Here is a 27,154-nt window from a genome sequence, read left to right on the forward strand (position 1 = left end):
TTACATATGTATTTCTAACAAAACAGCATCAAAACAACAAATACTACTCTGATTTTTTTTTTTTTTTTTTTTTTTTTACAAAATAAATTAATTTTACTTGCATAAACATTCACTTTCAGGTGAAAAAAAGTGATTGATTTTTAATACAGCAATTGTTTGCCAAACATATTTGTGTTTTTTTTTAAACAAAAACTTAAGAGATGTAAATAAACTTGAGAAATGTTGTGTATTTTTAGGCTCTTAAAACATTTGCAGTTTGCAAGTTTTGTTCCCTGAGTAAAAATTATGAATTTCATCAAAAATATCATCATAACAACAAGCACTACCCTGAAAAAAAGTTCAAACAATATAAATTCATTTTACTTGCATAAACTTTCACTTTCAGATGAAAAAAGTTATACATTTTTCATACTGCAATGGTTCACTAAAATGTGTTTTTTAACAAAATTCAGTCCAAAAAGTGTGTGAGACACAATGTAACTTCATAATTTTATTTTTGTAATATTAGGTGTTAACACCTAAAAATCAATCAATCAATCAAATCAGGAAAAAAATGTTGTGTATTTTAAGGCTCTTAAAGCATTTGCAAAGTTTGGTTGTCTTACTGCAAAACTATGCATTTCATCAAAAAAGTCATTTAAAACAAACACTCTTCTGAAAAATTTTCAAATAAAATAAATTAATTTTACTTGCATAAACTTTTACTTTCAGAATTTCTGAATTTTGACACACAACATAACTTCATAGATCATTTAATTTTTGTACTATTAGGTATTTGTAACACATAAAATTAAAAATAAATAAATAAATCTGGAAAAATGTTCTGTATTTTGAGGCTCTTAAAGTATTTGCAAAGTTTTGTTCCCTTACTAAAAACATCAAAACAACAAACACTTCTCTGAAAAGTTTTCAAATGACATTTCATTTTACTTGCATAAGATTAAAAGAGTGATACATTTTTCATACAGCAATGGTTTGCCAAACATTTTTTAACAAAATTTAGTCTCAAATGTGTGTGAGACAGTAATATAACTTCATAGATAATTTTATTTTTGTACTGTTAGGTATTTTTAACACCTAAAAATAAATAATAAAAAATTAAAAATAAATACATACATACGTAAATAAAGTGGAAAAATGTTTTGTGTTTTGAAGTTTTGTTCCCTTACTAAAAGATATTTTTGTAGTCATTTTTATGTATCTCTTCCGGGAAAAAAAGACCTAAATGCATTATGAGGGTTGAAGTTTCCAGCCCTAAAAGTGACATAACTCATGTCAGAATCGTCCAAATTAAGTGTTTCCGATCAGTAAAAATATTTACATCTTCAGAGCTTTCATATCAGATTCGTCCATTGATTGTTACTGTGTATGTCTGTGATGTTTACCATCATTAAATGTTGATAAAACAATAGCATGCATTATACAGCAATATTAAATTTGAAATCTTTGAATAAGAATGCAATACTGTATTAGGCAAGCTTGCAACCTACTGTAGTTTTCAATAAAAAGAGCTTTAGTGGATGCACAACAGCAAGCGTGGTCTCTTTGGGAAGTTGTGAAGTGCATCTTTCCATCGGTCAGCATACTCTTGATAGTTTTGGAGTGCTTCATGTACAATGATAGTTGACCTACAGGCCGATCGTGGACCACAGAGAGATGATTCACAAGCTTTTACCACCGGGCCATTTCACGAGGGATTACTTTTACCGGTCATTACTTTTTTAAAACATTTCTGTAGATGGTAAAAGACACTAGGAAACTTTACCAGCACAAGAATCCACAAGTCTGATAAAATGACTGATGTAGCCAATTCAGATCAAAATAAACAAACCAGAAAAATCATTTAAAATCACATATAATTTTGTCATCTAAATAGGATGTTTGTTAAATGTAAGCTTGAATTATGAAAGCTTATTTGAAGTAAAAAATATTTAAAAATATTAATAGAAATAAATACAAAATATATTAAATTTAAAAATTGTATGCACATGATATCACACTTTTTCTGCTTTTTATATCATTTTAAAATCTCTGGATGTTTCCGATCACTTGTTAATGCTTTTAATGTGTCTTAAGAGTACATGATGTTTTTTTAAAGTAAGTACAAACTGTTTTCCATAAAATGAGCATCATTAACTTAAAGAGGGCATATTGAGTACATTCAAAGCTAATTTATGCAAAGAAACACTGTAGATTTCCTTCTGTTAAGTACATATTTAATGATCATATAAAAAATGATAATTATGCTAAGAGTTTATTCACTTAAGGTTTTTTAGCACAGACGATGTGAAAAAGTGATTTGGCAGCAGCCAAACCAACAGAGGTTTTGTGGAAAACACTGTCCATAAATCACGTTTCTAACATGAGCATTCTGCAAAAACACACTGCAAAGAGGAAACATCAATAACTATAATTGTTTTCCACATGATAAATAATAAATGAGTTTTTAATTGAATGATGTGTTGCACGCAAAGTTCCTCTGTACATGTGACTCGATCATGAATTTTGCATTACTGTCCGCGCTATTGCTGCCAAACTTTAATGAGATGCTTCATTTGATCTTCTGTACATAAAATAATCCATAGCATCCCGATGGATGCCTGTAATAAATCATTTGAATACAACTCACACAGGCAGAAGGAAATGGCAAAATAGGGTGGTCGGAGTGTTTGGAAAATCCAGCTGGAATTGCAGTTTTATTTGATGGCACCAGTGGTGCAGAAATGACATTTTTCACATTTAAAGATTTTGTCCAGATCTTAAGAGTGCTATCAAGTTATATCCACACTGCGACATTGAAACATCTCCAAAAATTCCCTAAACACTTCTAGGTCTCAAGAAACATTCATACTGATATTGATTTCTCTGCTCATTTGCATAAAACTCTGTTCAAATCTCATTGAAAATGTAAATATTGGTGCTGTAAGAGTGAACACTGTTATATTTAAACTATTCAAAATGTAAAATCAAATTCAAATCACCAAGAATTGTATAATCTGAATAGGAATTGTTAAATATTTTAAAAGTTCAGTTTTTTGAAAGCTTATTTAAAATAAAAAAAAAATACTGAAAAATATTAATATAAATAAATACAAAACATATCAAAATAAATTACTTTTTATATGCATCTGAAGAGTTCGTTTGCAAAAACAGATTTTTAACAATTTTTAAAAATATTTTTTTCATTGTGCATTTCAGTTCATCTGAATCAAATTGCAGTTGGGTTATTTTGATTAAGTAAAAATACCAACAACAACAACAACAACAACAACAAAAAACAGCTAACTAACACAATAAAACACAATGAAAACATGATAACAATAAAAAACATGATTTTTGAACATTTTAAAAAACTGAATTATCTGTTTTTGCAAATAAACTCCTTATATATAAAAGAGGTTCAGTAAGATTTTCAATAGTTGCCTTAGATTGCTAGATCTCATTGAATATTATATTATATTATAGATTAATATCTATTAATATTCTATAATCTATTAATATTAATGTTATAATATAATGATATTATATTTATTTTAATGCATTATGATATTTCATCTTACATTATTAAAAAGATGAAAAAAGACAACAAATAACAGCAAAAATATATATAATATTATAATTAATTATAATATTTCGTTCTTTTTAACATGCATTCTCAGCTTTTCTAAAAAGTTAAGCAATGTTATATTATATTATATTAGAATATATTATATTATATTATATAATGATGTTATATTATAATTATTATATTTTATTTTAATGTATTATATTATGATATCTCATTTTACGTTAATAAAAAGATGACTATATGTGTGTGTGTGTGTGTGTGTGTGTGTGTATATACACATATATATATATATATATATATATACACACACACTCACATTGTTTGTTCTAAATATATATGAAATAGATATATGTATAATGCAATTATAAAAATATATATATAAAAAATAAAATAAATAAATAAAATAAAATAAAATAAAAAATAGTCATGTTTTTTTTTCCAGGATGTAGTGTGTAGTATAATGTGTGTGTAGTTTTACCTCAGGGATGGTTTACATGTGATCTTATACCGTTCTTCTCAGCACACGCTGTCTGCTGTCACCCGATTGGTTCACGCTTGAATAGCTGGATAGTAACCGGGGTTGTGTGGGTGTGAGAGAGAGAGAGTGAGAGTGTAAGAGAGAGAGAGAGAGAGAGAGAGAGAGAGAGATAAAAAAGCATTTTCTACACACCTTTAGATAACACTCACCTCAGGTTAAGACAAAAGGCTGGTGTAGTAGTGACTCTAAAAGCCCACTGGCTTCTATGAGTACAATTTTAATCAGCTCTTGTTTCGTATTTTTAATCTTCTGTTTCATTGGCCGTGGCCGTATTTCTCTCGTTTAAACCATTACTTCAAATGTCAGTCTGAACTGTAAGGGCATCTTGTATGTTACCGTTGCACAAAATCGTGACTATTGCCTCTGCTATAAATAACCACAGATGCATAACCACACACACGTCCCAGAGGGCTCTCTGTGTGTCTGTGGATTGGATGGTTTGTTTTGGTGTTAAAGGTTGGGTGTGAGCGATCAATCTAAGAGCTGCTATATGGGACAGGTTTATGTGTGTTGAGTAACAGGCCACTGGTCTTTCACTGTAATGATCAGACATGATAACAAACCCTGTAAAAGCCTCACAGATTGGAAAAGAGTGCAGTAGTTGGGTTTGGGAAGTAAGAGTCCTATTTATTTTATCCATAGAGAGAATAATGTATAAACCTTTCAAGACAGAACCACCATGAGCTTCAAGCAATTATGCTTCTGTAGAAGCCCCAAGTGTGATTTCAACTTTATTTTTTAACGTTTTTGATACAATTTCTAGTTTATTTCCAAATTCCCAGTGCTGAATTAAACCACCCACATTCTTTATAAGAGATCCACCAATCAGAGAAGTTCTTGTTACCATGGAAACAGTAATTGCAGCTCAATAACGGCTGCATGAAGCATTGCAAATGACACTTCGAACATTGAATAAATGAATTAGCATTTTTAAACAAACAGTTTAAATGAATAGCTAAAGTGAATACTTGAACAAGTCATTTTCAGGCCAGACTGCTTTCTTTTAGTCAAAGCGACAAATCCGCATGACCAACTTTCTGAAAAACCCATTGCGAAATATTCCAACAACAAGATTTTGCAAGCGAAAATTCAACAAACAATGATAAATGTCATTGCACCTTAATACAGTCACTTGTTTCGGTCACAAACAAATGATTTAGTCATCTGAAAGAATCTGTTATGAAAATGATTCAGTGAATCACTCATTAAATGCAATCACTTGTTTTGGTTGGGAATAAATGAATGTTTTTGAATGAATGAGTTGAGTAACTGATTCAATGAATTACTCATTAAGACAGTCACTTGTGTTGGTCCTGAGTAAATCAGCATGTCAAATGAATCATTTCAGCAAATGATTCAGTAAATCACTAATTAAAAGTCAATAATTTGTTTTGGTTGTGAATAAATTAGTGTTTTTAAAAGAATGAACTGAGTAACTGGTTCAATGAATCATTCATTAAGACAGTCACTTGTGTTGGTCCTGAATAAATCAGTGTACTGAACAAATCAGTTCAGCAAATGATTCAATGAATCACTCATTAAAAGGCAATCATTTGTTTTGGTTGTGAATAAATGAGTGTTTTTGAATGAATGAGTTGAGTAACTGATTCAATGAATCACTCATTAAGTCACTTGTGTTGGCCCTGAATGAATCAGTGTATTGAACAAATCAGTTCAGCAAAAGATTCAGTGACTCATGCAGTACAAGTCAGTGAAAATAGCATAGTCCAAACAATGTTGTGTTGTTACAAATTTGAGTTCTACCTTCACAATGCTTTATGTAATGCCTAATTCATTGCTTCATAAAATAATTTAAACACACAAGCTCATACTTTTTCTCTTGGTGCCTGTTAAGAAAATAAATGAGAAAATGTTACTGGAACAAAGACTGATGAATAGATTTACAAAACACATAAATACACAATCTCACCTTGTTATATTCTATTCTGTATGCATAAGCACACAGAAAGAAACTCATACGACCTATCTAAAGAGAGCAAGAGTCTATAATATGTATTAAATCCAGTAATGTCATGCAGCCCACAACTTCCCTAAGCCCTCTTATCTACCGCATATGGCTCTTGATCTTCTGTAATGCTGAATTAAGAAGAATATCATTACCGTACTCTTTAAATGACCCCTGTTTTCTGGAAACGCTTTGAATCTTGTGGCTAGTTAAAGCGATAAGGCGGAGAAGCAGAAATATGGATGTATGTGGCCTTTTTTTATAAGTGTGTGTGCGTGTGTGTGTTTTAGGAAAAGACTGAGCCTCATTTGAATTTTTATTGCACAGTAGCTCATCAGAGGAGAAAAGCCCAGTAGAACAAAGGTGATTTCCAGCTTATTTATAATAAGAAGCGCTACTACCTGACTCATTATCTTCCTGCTTAAACTTCTCACCCACAATGCATGGCATAATGTACACTGTAAGCTCCAGTGCTATCCTCCCGTATTCTCAGTCACGTTTTTGTCCTAAATGCATGTAAAAGGCCCAACGTCCATTGGGAATAAAGAGGTTAGGTTATTTTTCTCCACAGGTGGGCTTGGATAGGGGGCGCTGTTTTTCCACTTGCATTTTTTATAGTGGAGATTACAGCAAAGCTATGTTTGAATAGATTTTCCATTGTCATTTTTTTGTCATTTTTAGTGTATGTGTATGTATATATGGGTAAAAAATTATAGGGATGGGTAAAAAAATATAGATTTCTTGATTTTATTAAATTCTTAAATTCCATGAATCAATTAGTCTAGCCTGTTTTCAGTTAATGAACGAAACATTCTAGCACACCTCACATCCAATAAATCGCCATAAGCTTCGTACTTAGTTACTTTGATATGAAACAGTCTCAGATTTCAAATTCTGTCCATTTTATTACAGTGTAAATACCGTTTTGGCGCTGTTTAATGTAGAGTGACAGATCGCTGTAGCGCCTCAGTGCAAGAGGAGCGGAAGCACAACGAGCATGTGAACTCATCATTTCCTCCACTTTAATACCAGTTTCAGCATGGACTAAACATGAATAAACATCCGAAGGTATGTTAAAAAGAGAGTACAGTTTACCGAAATCAAAAATTAGCCTTCCCATTACGAGATGATATTTGACTCCTTAAAGTAATTTACAGGAGAATTTTGTTTTTACCTCTGTAAAGGCATTTTTCTAACTTTATTAAAAGTATTTCATGTTTTATGTGAAATTAAAAAAAAAAAAAAAAAATATATATATATATATATATATATATATATATATATAAATAAGCCTTTTAAAATTTCTAATTAAAACAATAGAAGAAGAACAAGTATAAGAGTAAGTTACCAATCAAATGAAATCAGTATTTGTACTACAGAGGTGGCATAAAAGAACATGAAAGTGGCTTGTAGGTGTATTTTCATGTTTAATGAGGCTCAGTGATGGAATAAAGCAAGTGACTGTCTTTATAAATGGAAAACTGAATCATTGACTCACTAAATTTGTTTGTCGAAACACTGCTGTGTTTGAATATAGATGCGAAGCGGCTCAGTTGTGACTTGTTTCAGACTATTTTTGACAACAAAATAGAGCAAAATCGGGCAATAGTGTTGTAGTCAGACAATGTAAGTCACTTAATATTAACTTCTTGTTTATTCAATTGTTGTATTAAATCAATATCTCATTTACAAACTCCCTTAAAAATCATTAAAATCTATCACTCATCTTATTTCATCAAGATCTCACAAAGTTCCATCATAATCAACACTGCACAATGAATCCTTTATTTACACTCTCTCTACACTTTGTTTATGAAAGAATTTGTGAGATATGTCTGTGATACATAAATCAGCGTTGCAGAAACACATAGAAACCTTTGCTGATCGGGTCACTCGCACATGGTGCTCTTAAATATTTTTTCATAGTCGCACGCAGTAGTTTTTAGCCGCAAACGTGACTGAAATGGTCGCACTGTAGAACCCTGCTTCTATATAATAAATACACAAAACCAGAAAATACCAACTTTTATTTCTAATAGTCTTCATTTATCATTGCATACTACTTTATTTCAAATAATAGGCTGTTAAAAACTAATAGGCTGTAATCAGTGTATACGGCACAGTATCTGCGTATTGTGAGCAATACGCTAGTATTCCATTATGAACAAAAGATTGCATTTCCCAAGGCAATTATAAAGGGACGATCATCACGAGGAGTCATTTTGCGAGATGATGAGAGTAGATAATATGCCAGAAAGCCAAATTAGAAGAAGTAGGAGATCATTAATCCTGTCAGGTTTATGAAAAGTAAATATTCCTAAATAAAAGGGAAAAACATTGTCTTTTTGGCACATACTCAAGGCACACAAAATATGCGGAGACAGATGTTCAGAAACATCTTTCTTTTGTCATGATGTTTAAACCATTTTTGAGAGTTTAGCAACTCCCTGACCGGATTACTGAAACAGAAAATGTGATTTGGTTTGTAAAAAATGATTTATGCTAAGTTGAAATTAAGCTCTGTCAACGGTATCCATGTCGATTTCCACAAACTTCTAAATACCAGCAAAAAATGCTTTGACCGAAATATACAGAATTTCAAACTACAAACCTGTTTGATTTACAGGTTTGTTTTAAAATTCTGTACATTTTCATGTAATACTAATCAAAACTATCTTCTGCAGTAATCGATCGCCTGCCTCAGATGCTGTTGATAAAGCTTAACTTGGCTGTAATGTGCAATGGTCCTTTAACTGATTTCCATCAGTTTTGCTGTGTCTCCTGAGATGTTGCCAAATCAATAGCTCACACTTTTATTTAATAAAGTCTCCTTGTTATAGTAATTAATTACCAGATGTAAGGGATAAAACAGGGATCTGTTTGGGAGCCGGTAAAAGATTGCTTTTAATTCTCAAGAGGCCTGTTGAGACGATTGCTTGGCCTTTCGTTTTATCTCACACGTCACTTTAGATAGCTCAGCTGACAGCCATCAGGAGAAATACAGGGGGGAGAGAAGAGAAAAGGTGAGAGAAGAAGAAAAACAGATTGGGGAAGAAATGTAGGAGGAGATAGACAGAGGGAGAAACCAGAAGATAAAAAGAGAGCGAGAAATGCTAGCTGACAAATCCAATGCTGAAGCACCACAATTTTCATAAATTACAGAATAAAATAAAATTCATCAAAGTGAAATAATACATTTAATATTTTCTGCATTTAATATTTTTATTTGCAGTAAAATTGTATGCATTTTTCAATTTTTAATTTTTCATTCAACATAGCTTTTTAGCACAGCCAATACCATAATAAGCATTAATTATTTAATGATATTTTATTATGCTAATTAAATATGAAAAATAAAAGGAAAAAGAAAATGTGAGTTTAGGTTTTTAGCAAGTTGCGCTGTGTTTGCTGGGTAGAACTTCCTCCCTTTAATCGTTGCGTCTTTTCCGACATTTTAATTTTAGAAGCACATTCTCTGTTAAAATAACTGAAACGGGGTTCAGCGACCAATCAAAACCTCTCAGTTCTGTCTCTGGTCTACACTTTTCTTAAGATTAAGAAAATGACATACTGCGTGTTTAGATGCAAACATCTCTTCAGGTGGAGGGTGGTTTATTTGAGCCCCTTATTACCCTTTTCTGACACACTGGGCCTGGTAACGTAGCGTGTGATTAGCTGGAATGGTGGAATCGGATTGAATTTCAATTACTGCGTGTTTGGTCATGTCTGAGAGAGTCACTTCTGGGTGAGGAGAGCGGCCGTGTGTTCAGTCCATGAGGGCCACAGCTCTGATACGCTGGGAAAAGAACTTCACGTTTGCTATGGCACTTTGGTTGCCATCGTTGAACAGGTGAATGAATTTTCCGCACAGAAGTGCACAAATTTGTGAAAGAAGGATGTGTATGTGCTGTAGCAAACATAACAGCACTATTAGCTTAGCTAGGATTTTTCATTTCCTGTGTGTACGTGCAAAACCATGTGCATGTGTGCGTTTTAGCGGTTTATGCTGGATTATTCACATGTGCGCACATGACTGTCTCGTGTGGCTATTATACGGATTAGCTGAGCATTATGACCTGTGCAAAACACAGACACATGTAAACACCTGGTGTGTACTTTGCTTGCGTACTCTGTCTTCCTCTGGGATGCTTTACGTGGTGATGTCTGTCTATGACACCTACTGTAACACACACTGTAACATACACACAGATTATCAGCCAATCAACACATTTCCCAAGTGGGCTCTTCTAATCATCGGCAGACCACTTAAGGACCCACAGCTATCAAATACGCTGGTATGAAGTGTAGTTAAAACAGTGTCTGAGTGCAGAGGATGAGAGATTGTAGGTGTTTATGGAGTGAGTCTGATTGGGACGGATCCCTTCTCTTGACATCTGGTCATCAGAAACTACAGAGGAAGATCCTTTGGGTTTTACACACACATATTCACACTCAAACCCACATTTACAAACCAGATTGTCTTCGGGAAAGGTTTAATTATTTAATTCTTTGCAGTTGTCACAAAGCATGACTTAGTATTTACATAAAAAGGTAGTATTACACAATAAAAACTGATATGTATTTTAGAATTTAAACTTGAAGCAAACTTTTCCAGCTCAGTATGATTACTTTTTTTTTTAAAACACTTTCTTGATTTGTTTTTCCTTGGCAGACAATAAAACAGGCAAAAATGCCATGCAGACTTAAGGACTTGAGCCTTATCTGAGGACTGGGCCAGAATAAAACTTGATTTTGATTTGGGATAAGCATCCAGCCAGAAAACCATAACCTAGCAATCAGTCATAACATCCTAGCAACACCCTAGCAGCACTCTAGCAACCACTCAGAACACCCAAACAATATTCTAGCAACAAGCACCCAAAGCACCCAATCACCCACCTAGCAATGCCCTAGCAAAACATCAGAACACCCTAGCAAGATTCTGTAGCAACCACCCCAAAATCTATCAACGACCTAGCAACACCCTAGCAATTTTGGAACAACCACCAAGAAAACCAACCACCTAGCAAGGCCCTAGCAACAACATAGCAACACCCTAGCAATTTTGTAGCTACCACTCAGAAAATTCTATCAACCACCTAGCAAAACCCAAAGCAAACAACCACACAGAACACCCTAGAAATTATTTAAGATCTACCCAGAAAACCAACCACCTAGCAAGGCCCTAGCAACAACATAGCAACACCCTAACAACCACTCAACACCCTAAAAACAACATATGAACACCCTAGAAATTCCCAAAAAACTACACACAAAAAAAACAGCCACCTAGGAATGCCCTAACAACAACAGCAATCCTGAAACTACCACACAGAAAACTAAACTCTAGCAGCCACCTAGCAACACCTTGACAACACCAAGGCAAGCAACCACACAGAACACCTTAGAAATTCATTAACAACCACCCAGAAAACCAACCACCTAGGAAGGCCCTAGCAATAACATAGCTACAACCCTGCTATTCTATAGCTAACACCCATAAAACTCTATCAAACACCTAGCAACACCCAACCAGCCACTCACAACACCATAGAAATTATTTTGCTACCACCCAAAAAGCTAACCACCTAATAATCCCTAGCAACAACCTAGCAACACCCTAGCAATTTTGCAGCTACCACCCAGAAAACTATCAGCTGCTTAGCAACACCCAAGCAACCACTCAGAACACCCTAGAAATTATGTACCTACCACCCAGCAGTCCCTAGGAACAATATAGCAGCCAGGAAAACTCTATTAATAACCTAGCAACACCCTAGCAACACCCAAACAACCACTCAGGACACCCTACAATTCTGTAGCTTCCATACAAAAGGCCAACTACCTAGCAATCCCTAGAAACGCCCTAGCAATTTTGCAGTTGCCACCCAGAAAACTTTATCAACCATCTAGCAACGCCCAGGCAACCATTCAGAACACCATACAAATTCTGTAGCTACCACCCAGAAAGCCAACCATCTAGCAATGCCCTAGCAACACCCTAGCAATGCCCAAGCAACCACTCAGAACACCTTAGAAATTCTACAGCTACCACACAGAAAGCCAACTACCTCGCAATCCCTAGCAATTTTGCAGTTACCACCCAGAAAACTCTATCAACCACATAGCAACACCCTAACAATGCCCAAGCAACCACTCAGAACACCATGCAAATTCTGTAGCTACCACCCAGAAAGCCAACTATCTAGCAATGTCCTAGCAACACCCTAGCAACGCCCAAGCAACTGCTCAGGACACCCAAGAAATTCTTTAGCTACCACTCAGAAAACCAACCACCTAGTAATGTCCTAGCAACACCCTAGCAACGCCCAAGCAACCACTCAGAACTCCCTAGAAATTATGTTACTACCATCCAGAAAGGCAAACATCTAGCAATCCCTAGCAACACCCTAGCAATTTGGCAGCTACCTCCCAGAAAACTATGAATCACCTAGTAACACCCTAGCAACCACTCAGAACTGCCAGAACACCATTCTATCATAGAATTCTATAGGGAATATCTAATATGATGCAGTTTTTTTTCTTGTGATGAATTATGCCTTAATTTTTCAATCAGTCTTTGAAGGAAATCAGCAGTCAGCACAGACATTAGATTTGGCAGTAACAGGTGAGTCAGTACTGGAGTTAATACAGCCGTATAGAGAGAAAGCGAACACATCAGGAGCGTTTTCCTTAAGTTATTCTGACAGGCGCACACACTCAGCAGAACTAGCGTGTGTGATACTAGCGTGTCGACTAGCGTTTGAGAGCCCTGTGGGTCGGCAGGCAGCGCTACGCAGGTTTAAGAGCAGCTTCAACTAGCATTTGTCGGCTTCCTCAGCACTTTTTCCTCTTCAAAAAGAGCAGGAAGAGATTCAAACAGTCAGCAATTCCATTCCAGACTCCATCCATGAACAGGGAACTGTCACATCCTCACATCCCTCCAGTGAGCTTCACATAAACACGAGGAGCTGAGGCCATCGGGAAGTCATAAGGGTCTCGTTTTAGTCCGTGTTCTCGGTTAACTAATGTCTGAGAGTAATGCTGACGTTGAGGAGTGACAGAGCAAACTGAAAATAGCTTCTGGGTACAAAATAAGTCAGAAAAGCAAATTCATCTAAACAGAGCACTGCTACATTTGGTACGACCTCCCAAAAATATCCAATGCTGATTCAACAGGGATTTTACAAACAAATGGAAAAAGAAATAGCTTATTTATTATAAAAATTATTATAATAACAACATTTTTATCTTACAAGACCGTGCTTTCAATAGTGAAATAACTGTTTCTCCATTACTATATGATTTTTATTACACTATTATACACTAATAGTGTAAGGCTAATGTAATATAATATACAAAAAAATTTGATTTAAATTAAATTAAATACAGATTACCAGAAGGCCTACAAATAATACACTAATATTTAAAGACAAAAAAAAAAAAAAAAAAAAAAAAAAAAAAAAAATTAATTACAAAAAAGGCTACAAATAACAGCTAGAACAACAAAAAAGGCTTGGAAAGTTTCGGCCTTGTTTTCATGGGCTGATGTATTGATTGTGAGCAGGGTTGGACACGCTGCAGTACATCTGCAGTACAGTTTGTCTCTTTCTATTCGCCCAGTTCTCCATTAAAATCAGCTGCGCTAATAGCCTGTGCGAGGACTGAAAGTGTCCTTCCTCTTCTTCTCCCGTCCGGCATGAGGAATCCACAGAGCCGTACATCAACTGTCGGCAGCTAATGAAAGTAATCCAAGTTGATTAGCAGACACCAAAGCCATCACTTGTTTTAACACCCTGCTGCAAATGAGACAGAGACTAAAAGGATGGTGTAGAGATGGGGTATTTTCTCAAAGGAAAAAGAATAAATAAATAAAAATGTGTGAATAAAGAATAAAGAAAATCATAAAGACTTTTATATGAATTTTATTTATATACATATGTAACATACTATATATTTTTTTTTTCTGAATTATTAAAAAATCACAACACCAATAATAATAATAATAATATATTAATATTATTTATAGTAGATATCATTTATGTATTATTTACTAATGTATTATTATTTATTAAAATAATTACAACTATTATTATTATTATTATGAACTAGGATGAATTGTCATAATAATATAATTTATAGTAAATTGATTTATTATTTAATCATTTATTATTTGTTAAAATAATTAAAACTATATTATTATTATTATTATTATTGTTTATAGTAGACAATTCATTTATTAGTTAATAATTTACTATTATTTATTAAAATAATTAAAACTATTATTGCTATTATTATTTAGGAGGAACTGTCATAATAATAATAATTAATATAATTTATAGTAAGATAATATTGTTATAGTATTATATTGTTTTATATATTTTGAATAATAAATAAATCTCTTTCATAAATATTGTTGTTGTTATTGTTATTATTGTTAACTAGGAGAATTGTCATAATAATTATTATAATAATTTATAGTACAGATAATTTATTATTTAATAATTTATTTATTAAAATAATTAAAATATATTGTTATTATTATTATTATTATGAACTAGGAGGAATTGTTGTGATGATGATAATAATTTATTATTTAATAATTTATTATTATTTATTAAAATAATTAAAACATTATTATTATTATTACCAAGAACTAGAAGGAATTATGATAATAATAATAAAGTGTTTAAATTATTTTAATAAACAAATGAGTAAAAAAAAAATATTATTTCTATTATATTAATAATAATAATAATAATAATAATAATAATAATAATAATTTTAAGTCAAGTAAATAAATCAGTGTTTAAAAAAGCTAAATATATTATTTAAAAAATAGAATTTGTAAAAATTGACTTAATATATTATTATTATTATTATTATTATTATTATTATTATTATTATTTTATTTTATATAATATTAATTAATACATATAAATGAGAGAGAGAGAAATTTAATAATCTTAATAAAGTTTACAATAAATGAAAATATTTATAATCTCTAACTGCTTAGTCCCAGTTGTAAGGCAAAGTAGTGTTCCTAAAAGCTTTAACCATGTAAAATTAAATTAAACACTACACTGGACGAATGAATAAATAAACAAATAAATCCTGGAATAGATATATATAGGTGGACTGTTAGATTACAACAAACAAACAGGACAGGAAATACAATAGAAATACAGATAATAGTCAATAGTGAAGATGCATGGAGAGAGATAGTTTGCCATGCATGAAGGTTAAGTTGGCAGGACGCTCTGTGGAGACTCACTGATACACTGTTTTTGCCTGCAAGCGTACAAGTATTAAACTCCACCTGCTTTTCTATTGCTGACTGTCTTTCTTTTTGTGTCATCTTCTCATCTCTGTCTCTATCGCTCTCTTAGAACGACTCCTGGGGAAAGCAGTACTCTTACGCCCTATTTAAGGCCATGAGTCACATGTTGTGTATCGGGTACGGAGCCAGAGCGCCCGTCAGCATGTCGGACCTTTGGATCACCATGCTAAGCATGATTGTCGGCGCCACCTGTTACGCCATGTTCGTGGGTCACGCCACGGCCCTCATCCAGTCTCTGGACTCGTCTCGACGACAGTACCAGGAGAAGGTAAGCGTGGCCTCGTCGGTTTCATTCGCCTAGCTGCTGTGGTATTCACATGTTATTTGGATATTTAAGCCACCATGCCTTCGCTGGACGTGCATGTGATGATACAACATCTCGATAGCGTAGTAATCTGTGTCATCATCGTGTATCACATTATGAGCTCATTGCTCATCAATCATTCAAGAATGACATCAATATTGATCTCACGTCAGAGAAATTCTACCTCTGCGACATGGGTTGCACGCTTCACACAACATGGACATGTTCAGGGCTGCAATCTACATCTGCAGGGCTGCAGTTATTGGATGTGTTTGGATGAGCGGTATGACCAAAATGAGCCATTTTTTTTTTACAGCTGCAATGATACAAATGATAACACAAAGATAATAACTGATAATATAATAATAATAATAATTGAAAATGATCATTCAGAATCATTAAGAATATAAATTACTATTAATATTTAACTTTCTTGTTTATAAAAATATTATTATAATTATTTCAATAATTATGACAATTTCTATTTCTTTTTATTATTATTATTATTCCTGTCATTATTATTATTAAATAATCAAAGAAAATTAATATTTTTTATTATTCAAAAATGGTATTTGTATGGTAAAATGGTAAAGTTTATTATTATTATTAATATTATGATAGAATAATATTTAATATTACTCTATAAATCTAATATTATTAAGATAGAATAAAGAAAATGTATTATTAGTGACTAATATTCTTTAATACAAACATATTGTGCTTAATATATACAAGAAAAATTAAATATTAATTATTAACATTCTTGGTCATTCAATCAAAAACGAAAAGTAGAATGCTTAAGTATTATTATTATTTATTAAATGAATTTAATTTTTAAAAACAACAATAATAATACTATGAACAAATTAAATATTAATTAGTAATTCATATTCATCGTTACTATAACTACTACTACTACTAGTAATTCATAGTCTTGGTTATTATTGTTATTATTATTATTATTATTATTATTATTATTATTATTATTGAGAACTAGGAGGAATAATAATAATAATAATAATAATGTTTTCATTATTTTAATATAGAAATAATACATTATTGAGTAATAAATATTAAAGCATTATTGCTACTATAAAAATTATTATAATTAAAGAAAATGGAATATTATTAGTAATTGAATATTCTTTATTACAAAAATATTGTGCTTAATAATAACAATATAAACAAGGAAAATCAAATATTAGTAATTCATATTATTTGTTTTTGTTATTGTTGTTATTATTAGTAGTAGTATTAAGAGCTATAGCAAGTAACTATGAATAATAATACATTATTCAATGATAAATATTGAAGCATTATTGCTAGATTAAAATATTAGTATAGAATAATTAGAGAAAATTGATTATTATTAGTAATTGATATTCCTAATTATCCAAAAATATTGTGCTTAAGTATTGCTATTATTATTATAAAGAAATTTCATATTACCTATTAAAAATAAAATTATTATTATTATTATTACTATAATATAATAATAATAATAATAATAATGTTTTAATAATTTTTATAAATAGTAAATTATTAAATAAATATTAAAGAATTTTTTTACTTTGAAATTAATAACAGTAATAACCATCATCATCCTCATCATCATCTTAAATCGAGTAAAATTGTTTTACAATTAAAGTCTAACATAAGTTCAATAGTAAACAACTAAATTTCACATTTCTAGTTTCTCCCACACATTTCACTCTTTATTTTTCCATTTTTTCACTTGTAAACAGCATATGGCAATGGCAGAACAGTCACATCTACCGTGGTGTGTAATTCTCACCTGCACAGGTTTCTGAATCATTGCTTTCGCTGCATGACACATTCCTGCAGTTCTCTGACCTCAGCTGTATAGTTCATTACAAAGCTCAATCGAGGATTGTGATACTTAAGTCATCAACTCAGAGACGCCACAGCATATCGATTGCACTTCCTCTAAACAGCGAGCGACTTCCTCCCTGAGAAACCGTGAGAGGAGGGATTGGCAGATTATCCCTCATTCCAGCGTCTTGTCTTTGAGGACTTGTTGTACCGTTAGTGGATCATTATATCCCTGTGCTTTCAAAGAGGATTTACCCCAAGTGAACGACAAAAACACTCTCTCCAGGCCAAAGCATGCACCAGGGGAGCCAGAGCTGCTTTGTCCCATGAGAGAAGGGGGGGTTATCTCATCTGGGCTTTGTTTGGGTGGCAAAACCGACCTCAGAGAGCCGGGTTAACCTCACAACACACACACAACGTCATGCCAACACGAGCCATCAGGTTCTCCATTTAATGCCATTACAGTGGATGAGTGGAAAGACGAGATTGAAATACAGAGAATGGGATTGTGCTCCAGGGAGCTGGCATGGACTAAATGAAAAAGAAAACAACACTGTCAAAGAAAGACTGTACCTTTTAGTAAGCTTGTCAGGACAGTGTCCTCAAAGAAAGTGCATATTTGCACCATATCTAACACTGAAAAGTGTGTATTAGAACCAGCGAGACGATGCTGTAACTTTAAAAGTTTTTTTTTTTTTTTTCTGACAGTGTACTGTGCCAGTGAAAAGTCTGAATACACCCTTGGTTAAGAAAAAAACACAAATAATATCTGTTTTTTCTTCAGAGGTTAAATAGAGATCAAATGAATACTTGTTCACAGGTTTCTCAAATGTTCCTTAAAAAAAGAGCCTAGTTACTATGAGTCTTACTTCTAGAGGTTTTGAAGAGATCTCAGCAATGTCTCACATTTTTAAAGAAAAATGATCCCAGGAGCTTCACTTAAAGTATGTCTCTTCAAGAGATTTTAAAGAGAACTCGAGCTAAGCTCAGATTTGACAAGATAAAGTCTGCAGTCAAAATAAATACAAATATTTCTCATCACATTCTTGTGAAACCAAGATCTGAGAAAAAGTTAATAATACTTGATATAATAATAATTATTATTAATATATATATATATTTTTAGATTTGTTAATAACCAAGAATATGAATACTATTATTTAATTTTCTTGTTTGTAAAAAAATATCATTTTTTCAGTTATTTATTATTATTGTTGTTTATAATTAATAATGAAGGAAACAGTTTCTTCTTCTTATTATTATTATTAATATTATTATTGTAATTAATTACTTTATTATTATAATATTCAAAGAAATCAAAATTGATTATGATTGATAATTAATATTCTTTATTATCAAAAAAAAAAACATTTTCTTAAGTATTATTAAATAATCAAAGAAAATGGATTATTGGTAATTTTTTATTATTTTTAATTTATTTGGATTATTGGTAATTTTTACTTTATTATCCAAAATATTTAGCTTATGTATTATTATTATCATTATAATTATAATTATAATTATAATTAAAGTTTATTCTTTTAACATTAATAATTTTACAATTATTGTTGTTATTATTGTAATTATTGTTATCATTATTATTAATAATATTTTCTTTATTATCTAAAAATATTCAACTTAAATATTTTTATTATAATTATTAAAATGAAGGAATGTTCTTAATTGAAAAAAATAACCACCACCACCACCACCAACAGCAACAAGAATAATAATAATAATAATAATAATAATAAAGGAAATGTAAATATTATTGATTAGTCATTCATATTCTTGGTAACCATTATTATTATTATTTTTATTTATTTTATGTTTTTTTTTAAAAAAGAAGGAGCTACCTCTAAAAAGTTTCAGTCAGTACAGGAGGAAATTAATACTTGTATTCAGCAAGGATGCAAGGATGCATTGCGTTCAGTGAATTTAAAGTAAAGACTTTAACATTGTTACAAAAAATATATTTCAAACAAAATGTTAAAATATTAACATTATTAATAATAAGACATTCGGCATATCAGAATGATTTCTGAAGGATCATGTGACACTGAAGACTGGAGTAATGATGCAGAAAATTCATCACATTTTAAAATATATTCAAATAGAAAACAGTTATTTAAAATTGTAATAGTATTTCACAATATTTCTGTTTTTACTGTATTTTTGATCAAATAAATGAAGCCTTGGTGAGCATATAAGTCCTCTTTCCAAAGCAAAAAAAAAAAAAAAAAAAAAAAAAAAATAGCCCAAACATTTGAATGGTAGTGTAGCTTTAAATTCATAAAGTTTGCATTTATCATAAAATATATTATAAGCTGCCTTAGGAAATAAATAGCCTTGTAAACAACCAACTAAATGTCAGCATCCTCTAAATTTATTGTAGTAGCATATACACATACATACTGTATACGACATACGATCCAATCAATATCCAGAGCAAACACAGGCTCATTTTCACTGTAGCTCATTTGTGACACTGTTACAGGGTTTTAAAGTACCATCTAGGAGTTTACTCGCATTCATAAAGTAGCGTTTTCTCATTACAGCCGGCCCTTACATCTTCTTGATTGGCAAAGCCATTTAGCTGAAACCTTTCAGCGGAACAAAGTGTGGGATTTCCAAGCTAATGAGATTCCTTTACTCGGGAAAACAGGGTCCTGCACACATCCATGGCTCATGCGTACCATCAATTTCCCTGTCATGGCCGGCGTGCGTGGGCTTATCTGAGTTGCACACGTAGCCGGTGTCACCTTCACCGCGACAATGACACAGCGGTCTGAAACGGACAAAGGGCTTCTGTGAATTTACATCTCTCCGCCTGTCCCGGCACAGACTCTTATCTTCAATTTAAATATGATTTTTTGACCTTGCGGTGGCCGCGTAGCGCTCGACACAAACATGGTGTGTGACACACTTCACTTTCCTCCTCCATTTAGGATCGCAATGTCACCGCTGTGGTTTTATCCCGCCATAATGCCAATTAAAATCTGGCTCCATTGCAAATGGATATTAGATACGGCTCCCCTGCCCAGAGATCTGCAAATGGCATTCATATTGAACCGGCCTCTCAGTGGTCACTATATATAAACAGCGGAGGTCAAATGAAAAGGCCAATGTCACTGGCCTATACTGCCGAGAAGAACGGCATCACTGGACGCCAACATACGGTTATGTCTTATTTTGGAAACTGATGTGCTGGTGTCCCAGCCTGGCTGTTCAGTTAGCTTAACTAGCATTTTAAAACATTTAACAGCTAAAGTACAGCTCTGTTATTAAAGTACTACAGCTAAAATATCAAAATTAAAAAAAAAAAAAAGTAGATACTAGTTGAGCACCTTGAATTACCCTTCACCAAAACAGTACTAACAACCACCTTGCTAACTTGGATGCTAAATTTTCCAAAATCCAATAAACTGCCATGATGTGTATTTTAGTTTAGTTATGCATTTTTACTTCTTTTAACTTCCTTAAAGCAATATTGCATGTCTTTCTAGAGATAGTAATTTTAAATAATTATAGCATTATTATTATTATTATTATTATTATTATTATTATTAAAAACAATACATTATTACATTAATAAAAAAATAATACATTAATAAAAATAATATGCATTATAATATTAATGCATTAATAGTAGTAGTATTAATAAAACAATTATTATTGTTGTTGTTACCATATAATAACCATATAATAATATTAACCTTTTTAATTATTATTATTACTATTATTATTATTATTAATACATTAATAAAAATAATTTTTACAAATATACATTAATAAATAAATTTACAAATTATAATATGTTAGTAATAGTAGTAGTAGTAATAATAATAATAATTTATTATTAATAATAATAATAATTATTATTATTATTGTTGTTGTTGTTGTTGTTATTATAGTTGTTACCATATAATATTAACATTTATTATTATTATTAGTTGTAGTAGTAGTATTAATATTAATGTTAATAATAATAATAATACAATTATTATGAATAACATACATTAAATACATTAATATTTTTAGTAATTTAAAACATTATTAAAAAAATGTGTTAATAGAAGTAATAATAATAATAATAATAATAATAATAATAAAATAATACAATTATTATTATTGTATTTATTGCCCAAATATTATTATTATTGTTGTTGTTGTTGTTAATGTATTTATTGCCGTATTGTTATAATAATTATAATAATAATAGAATGTATTATTTATTATAATATAACAACAACAACATTTACTGCTATTATTATTATTATTATTGAATAATTATTATTAATAAAATAAAATTAACAAAAGTTATTATATAGTAAAAAAATATATCAATAAAAATTATAATGTGTTAACAGGAGTAGTAGTAGTAATAATAATAATTATAATAAGCCAATTGTTGTTCTTCATGTATTAACATAATATTAAAATGTATTAGCATTATTATATTAAAAATATTAACATACATTAATACATAGATTAATAAAAAAAGTGCTAATAATAATAATAATAATGCAATTGTTGTTCTTAATGTATTTATTAACATAATAATACAATTTATTATTTTTTTTATTATTTTGTATTAACATACATTAATAAATAGACTAATAAAATATATAGTTTGTTAATAATATTAATAACAATAATAGAATGTGTTGTTGTTGTTGTTGTTAATGTATTTATTACCATAATAAAACACCAAAATAAAAATAACCATAATAAAGGCAGTACTGCTTGCCCTTCTGGAAATAATAATAATAACAATAACAAATCTGCTGAAAAATTTGTCTGACTCAGCTCTTGCAATGTCTGACTCATTGCCGATCCTATCTGCTGTTCCATTTGCAAAGACAAGCGTAAGAAAGCCGACTAATGGAAGATAACCACGCTCCAGCGGCCTTATCTCCCATCAGTCCACTCATCTGTGGCTTTGCAGTAGCAGATCTCCTATGATCAGCAGATCAAACCAGCACATGGATGAGATCAGACCCGGAGAGCAGCCACGACACGTGGTTGTGTGCTGAGCGGGGAGCTGCATAGGAGTGCAAGAGTTCTTTCAAAGTGCAAGATCAAAGAAGATCGGCAGGAGGGCGAGGAGAAGTTTCTCTGATGTGAGGTCAACGTTCACCTGATGTCATTTCTGATATCTGTTTAGGAATAAACCCAGCCATTTTTCCTGGCATTTACAGAGCATTTCACAGCAGGAGAGCGAGGCGAGGATCTTCTTCAAAAACGGCATAAACAGCCAGAATCCTGTAATGCTTTACGAAAACATGTTGTTGCGTGATTGAATGCAAAGGTTAAACTGGTGGATTGTTTGTTGGATGCTACAAGACATCTAAAGCCGGGTGCACACAGTTTTCTGTCCTTTCTTATGATTGTTGCTTGTCAGATTTTTCAGTGTCCCCAGTAGGATCTTGAAATTCAAAGCAGACTGCGACATCAGCAGCCTTTTTTGTCAGTTTGTGTGATATATATCTTAGGACTTTGGTCATGACTGACAGCGTTGACTAGGTGATAATTCATAGCATTGATGTTGTCAGTGTTTTGCTTGGAAAAAAAACAAACAGAACAAAAAGGAAAAAGTAAAGGTTGTTTTGATTGTATGATCATGGCATGAGGGGAATGCTAAATAATGACATTTATACTGCATGCTTCATATTATGTAAACCCTTAACATGGATTATAATGTAATATGATATGCAACGTAAATATTTTATTATTCCTAATAAATATGTCTTTAATCTTGATAGAAGAACAGACATGCATACATGCAACAGCTGGTTTATTTTGTGTTCTTGTTACTTCAGCAGGATCCAAAATATAGATTGCAATTTTCAAAGGGACAGAATAATAAAAGGCATTATGACTTCAAATCATCTTGCCTATTCTCCCGTTGCAAATTAGGAGATCTGTATTATCATCCGTCTCGTTTGAGCGCACCACAGTCTATCCTCCCCAGCCAGGCACTTTTGCAATTTGGTGGAACAAGGTAGTTGTATTGTCCCTTCACTTTGAGGGGCAGCCGCAAGCACCTGAGACGCAGGAGAGATGCAGACAGACTTGGCGGATTGTTTCTGACATCTAATATAACCCTGCCAGAGCCCAACACACATTTAATGTGATGACCGCTTCTGCAAGAAGAAATGAAAAAAAGGGAGAGTGGTGATAAACAAACCTAATCTTGACAAAGCATTTCTGTTCCCACGCTGATAATAAAACTGAACATGGATTAGCTTTCTGTGCTTTTGCACGAGTTGTAGTGGACAGGAAAAATCTGAACGAGCCTAGTATTAACACAAAGAAAAAGAATGAAAAGATAGTGAAAGGTAATGAAAAGAAAGGAAAGTGAATAGAAAATGAAATGGGTAATGAAAAGGACAGGAAAACATTAGGGAAAAGAATAGGACAGAGCAGGAAGGGGAAAGGAAGGAAGGAAGGACGGAAGAAGGGAGGGAGGAAGAAGGAAAAAGCATGAAGTAAGGAAAAAAGAAAGGGAAGGAAAGAAGGAAGAAGGAAAAGGGACAAAGGAAGGAGAGAAGAAAGGAGTGAGGGAAGGAAGGAAAGAAGGAAAAAGGGAGGGAAGGAAGGAAAAAGGATGAAGGAAGGAAGAAGGGAAGGAAGGAAAAAAGGTGGAAAGGAAGGAAGCAAGGAGGTAAGGAAGAAGGGAACAAAGAAAGAAGGATGGAAAAAGGACAAAGGAAGGAAGAAAAACAGGGAGGAAGGGAAGGAAGGATCCTTCTTTCCTTCCCTTCCTTCTGTCCTTTCTTCGAAGGAAGAAAAGGTAAGAAGGAAAGAAAAAAGATAGGAAGGAAGAAGAGAAGGAAGGAAGGAAAAAGGAGGATGAAAAGAAGGAAGGAATGAAAGGAACGAAGAAAGGAGGGAGGGAAGGAAGGAAGGAAGGAAGAAGGGAGAGAAGGAAGGAAAAAAGGTGGAAAGGAAGGAAGCAAGGAGGCAAGGAAGAAGGAAGGAAAAAGGACAAAGGAAGGAAGAAAAACAGGAAAGGAAAAAGGAATGAAAGGAACGAAGAAAGGAGGGAGGGAAGGAAGGAAGGAAGAAGGGAGAGAAGGAAGGAAATAAGGATGAAGGAAGGACAGAAGAAAGAAGGGAGGGAAGGAAGAAGGGAGAGAAGGAAAGAAAAAAGGTAGGAAGGAAGAAGGAAGGAAGGAAAAAGGAAAGGAAGAAGGAGGGAAGTAAGGAAGAAAAGAAAGAAGAAAGGAAAAAGGACGAAGGAAAGAAGGAAAAACAGAGGAAAGGAAGGAAAAAGGAGGGAAGTGAGCAAGGAAGAAAGAAGGAAGGAAAAAGGGAAGGAAGGAAGAAAAGAAAGAAGGAAGGAAAAAGGACAAAGAAAAGAAGTAAGGAAGGAAAAAGGACTAAAGAAAAGAAAAATGGAGGGAATTTAGGTAGAAGGAAGGAAGAAGGGAAGGAAGAAAGAAAAGAAAGAGGGATGGAAAAAGGACTAAGGAAGAAATGAGGGAAATAAGAAAAAAAGTGGGAAGGAAGGGGAAAAGGCAGAAAGGAAGGAGGGAAGAAAGGAAGAAGGAAGGGAAAGGGAGGGAAAAGGAGGGAAGAAAGGAATGAAGCTTCCTTTTCCCTCCTTCCTTCTCTTCTTCTTTGCTTCCTTTCATTACTTGGGAAGGAAGCAATGACAGAAGGAAAAGGGAAGGAAGTAAGGATGGAAAGAAGAAAAGAGGCAAGAAAGGAGGGAAGGAAATAGAAAGGAGGGAGGGAAGAAAAGGAAGAAGGGTTAAAAGGTGAAATTGAAAATGAAAAGGCAGGAAATGTGAAAAGGAAATGGAAAGGAACTGGATAAGAAAAGGGAAAGGAAAGGGGAGACGGAATAAAAAGGAAAGGAAATTTCAAGTAATGGAAGATAATATAAAGATCAGGAAAAAGGAAAAGAAAAAAATTGAAAGGGTGATGAAAGAAAAGATGGAAAGAAGAAAGAAATAGAAAATGAAAGGTGATGGAAGGGTCAGGTATAAGAAAACTTAAGAACAAAAAGAAGGGAAAAATAAAAAAGCAGATGAAAAGAAATTGGACATGAAAAGGACAAGAAAAGCACAGGATAGGAACAAAGAAAGGGAATAGCAGGTAATGGAAAGAGCAGGAAAGGGGGCAGCGAAAATGGGCAAAAAAATGAAGAAAGGGATGAAAAGAAGCAGAAAGAATGAAAAAGCATTCAGGAACATTGGCACATGTCTGCAGGAATAGAATAGTAAATCATGTGTCGATGGCCTTTTCGAAGCAGATATATAAACATGCCGATGCCACTAAAAGGACGCCAGCTGTCATTCACACAGACGGCTGAAACATTTTAGCATTACCTCAGTGGGAATCATGAAGCCCATGTAAGCAAGCTTTATGAAATCCCCTCAGGATGAAGTGAGTTTATCAGCTCTGGCAGTACCAATGATATTTGTGCTTTAAGCCACATGCCCGAAACAGCTTGACTTCTCTGTAGCGTCTCACCACCTCAAGACTCCTCGTTTAAAAGCCTCCGCACTCCCCAAGCCACCAACCAAAAACTTTCCCTCTTTGTGGGTTCAGCGTAAATCAACGCACCACAAACGCAAACAGGCCTTATCATGCTCTGACAGATGCGCTGTAATCAATGTAGAACAAGAAGTGACATCGTTTTTTGTTTTCGCCCTCATTTCCGCCGTCACCCACCGTTTTACCGCAGCGTCACTGGCCTGCAGTGTGCAAGACGATGTTTATTCACAGGTGCTGTCGTCACCAGGCTGTGACAATCCGTTAAACCAAACAGGCTGATCCCCTGATTCTGCTTCCTGAGTATGTGTGTGTGTGTGTCTGTGTAAGCAGACTCTGATTAAAATGGATGAGTTTCTGGAGTTTTTCATCTGCAGCTCATGTTTTTCCAAAGTTTCAGTATGTGTCTGAGTAAAAGTAGAGGGGCTGTCTGTCCAGGTTCAGGTCGGACAGTCCATTTTTTAAATACTATGTCCATATACTGATGCAAACGTGAGCCGGATTCTCATTTATCCTCATTTTATGACCATCACCATTTCCTTTTTTATCCAGTGGTATGTAAGTAATATAGAAATAAGGTTAAAAGTTTAAGCTAATATTAAGCAACGTACATTTTAGACACAATATTGTCAGTGTCAACTCCAAAATAATTCTGAACAGTCACAGCAGAACATTTGCGTCTCTGATCAACACAGTGGTGTTTCGTTCTTGAACGATTCATCGTTTTTAACGAATTAGTCATTTAGAGTCAATGATTCAATGACCAATTCATGAAAATAGTCACTTGCTTCGTTCCTGAATGAATCATTTGTTTTGAATGAATCATTTGAATAAATTTAATTTAAATTTATAAAATCATTTGAATGAATGGATGAATGAATGAATATTCTGAATAAATGAACAGCTGAACAAACAAATGAATAAATCATTTGAATGATTGAATCATTTGAATGAATGAATATATGACTCAGTAGGACAGTGATTTTGTTTAATAAATTACATTTGATTGGTAAATGAATCATTTTAATGAATGAATGTATAAATGAATAAATGGAAGAACGAACAAACAAATGAATGAATCATAAATGGAAGAACGAACA

The 27,154-nt window shown here is 32.8% G+C and overlaps 1 protein-coding gene across 1 annotated transcript in view; it reads left to right on the top strand.

Moving 5' to 3' along the window:
* Positions 1-27,154, top strand: part of LOC127152303 (potassium/sodium hyperpolarization-activated cyclic nucleotide-gated channel 1) — a 132,398-nt gene that overhangs the window by 69,017 nt on the left and 36,227 nt on the right. Inside the window, exon 4 of the mRNA XM_051092884.1 lies at positions 15,462-15,680. Within this exon, the coding sequence (XP_050948841.1) occupies positions 15,462-15,680 (219 nt within the window). The remainder of the gene's footprint in view (positions 1-15,461; positions 15,681-27,154) is intronic.

This window comes from Labeo rohita, chromosome 21, assembly GCF_022985175.1.
Source record: "Labeo rohita strain BAU-BD-2019 chromosome 21, IGBB_LRoh.1.0, whole genome shotgun sequence".
NCBI lineage: Eukaryota > Metazoa > Chordata > Actinopteri > Cypriniformes > Cyprinidae > Labeo > Labeo rohita.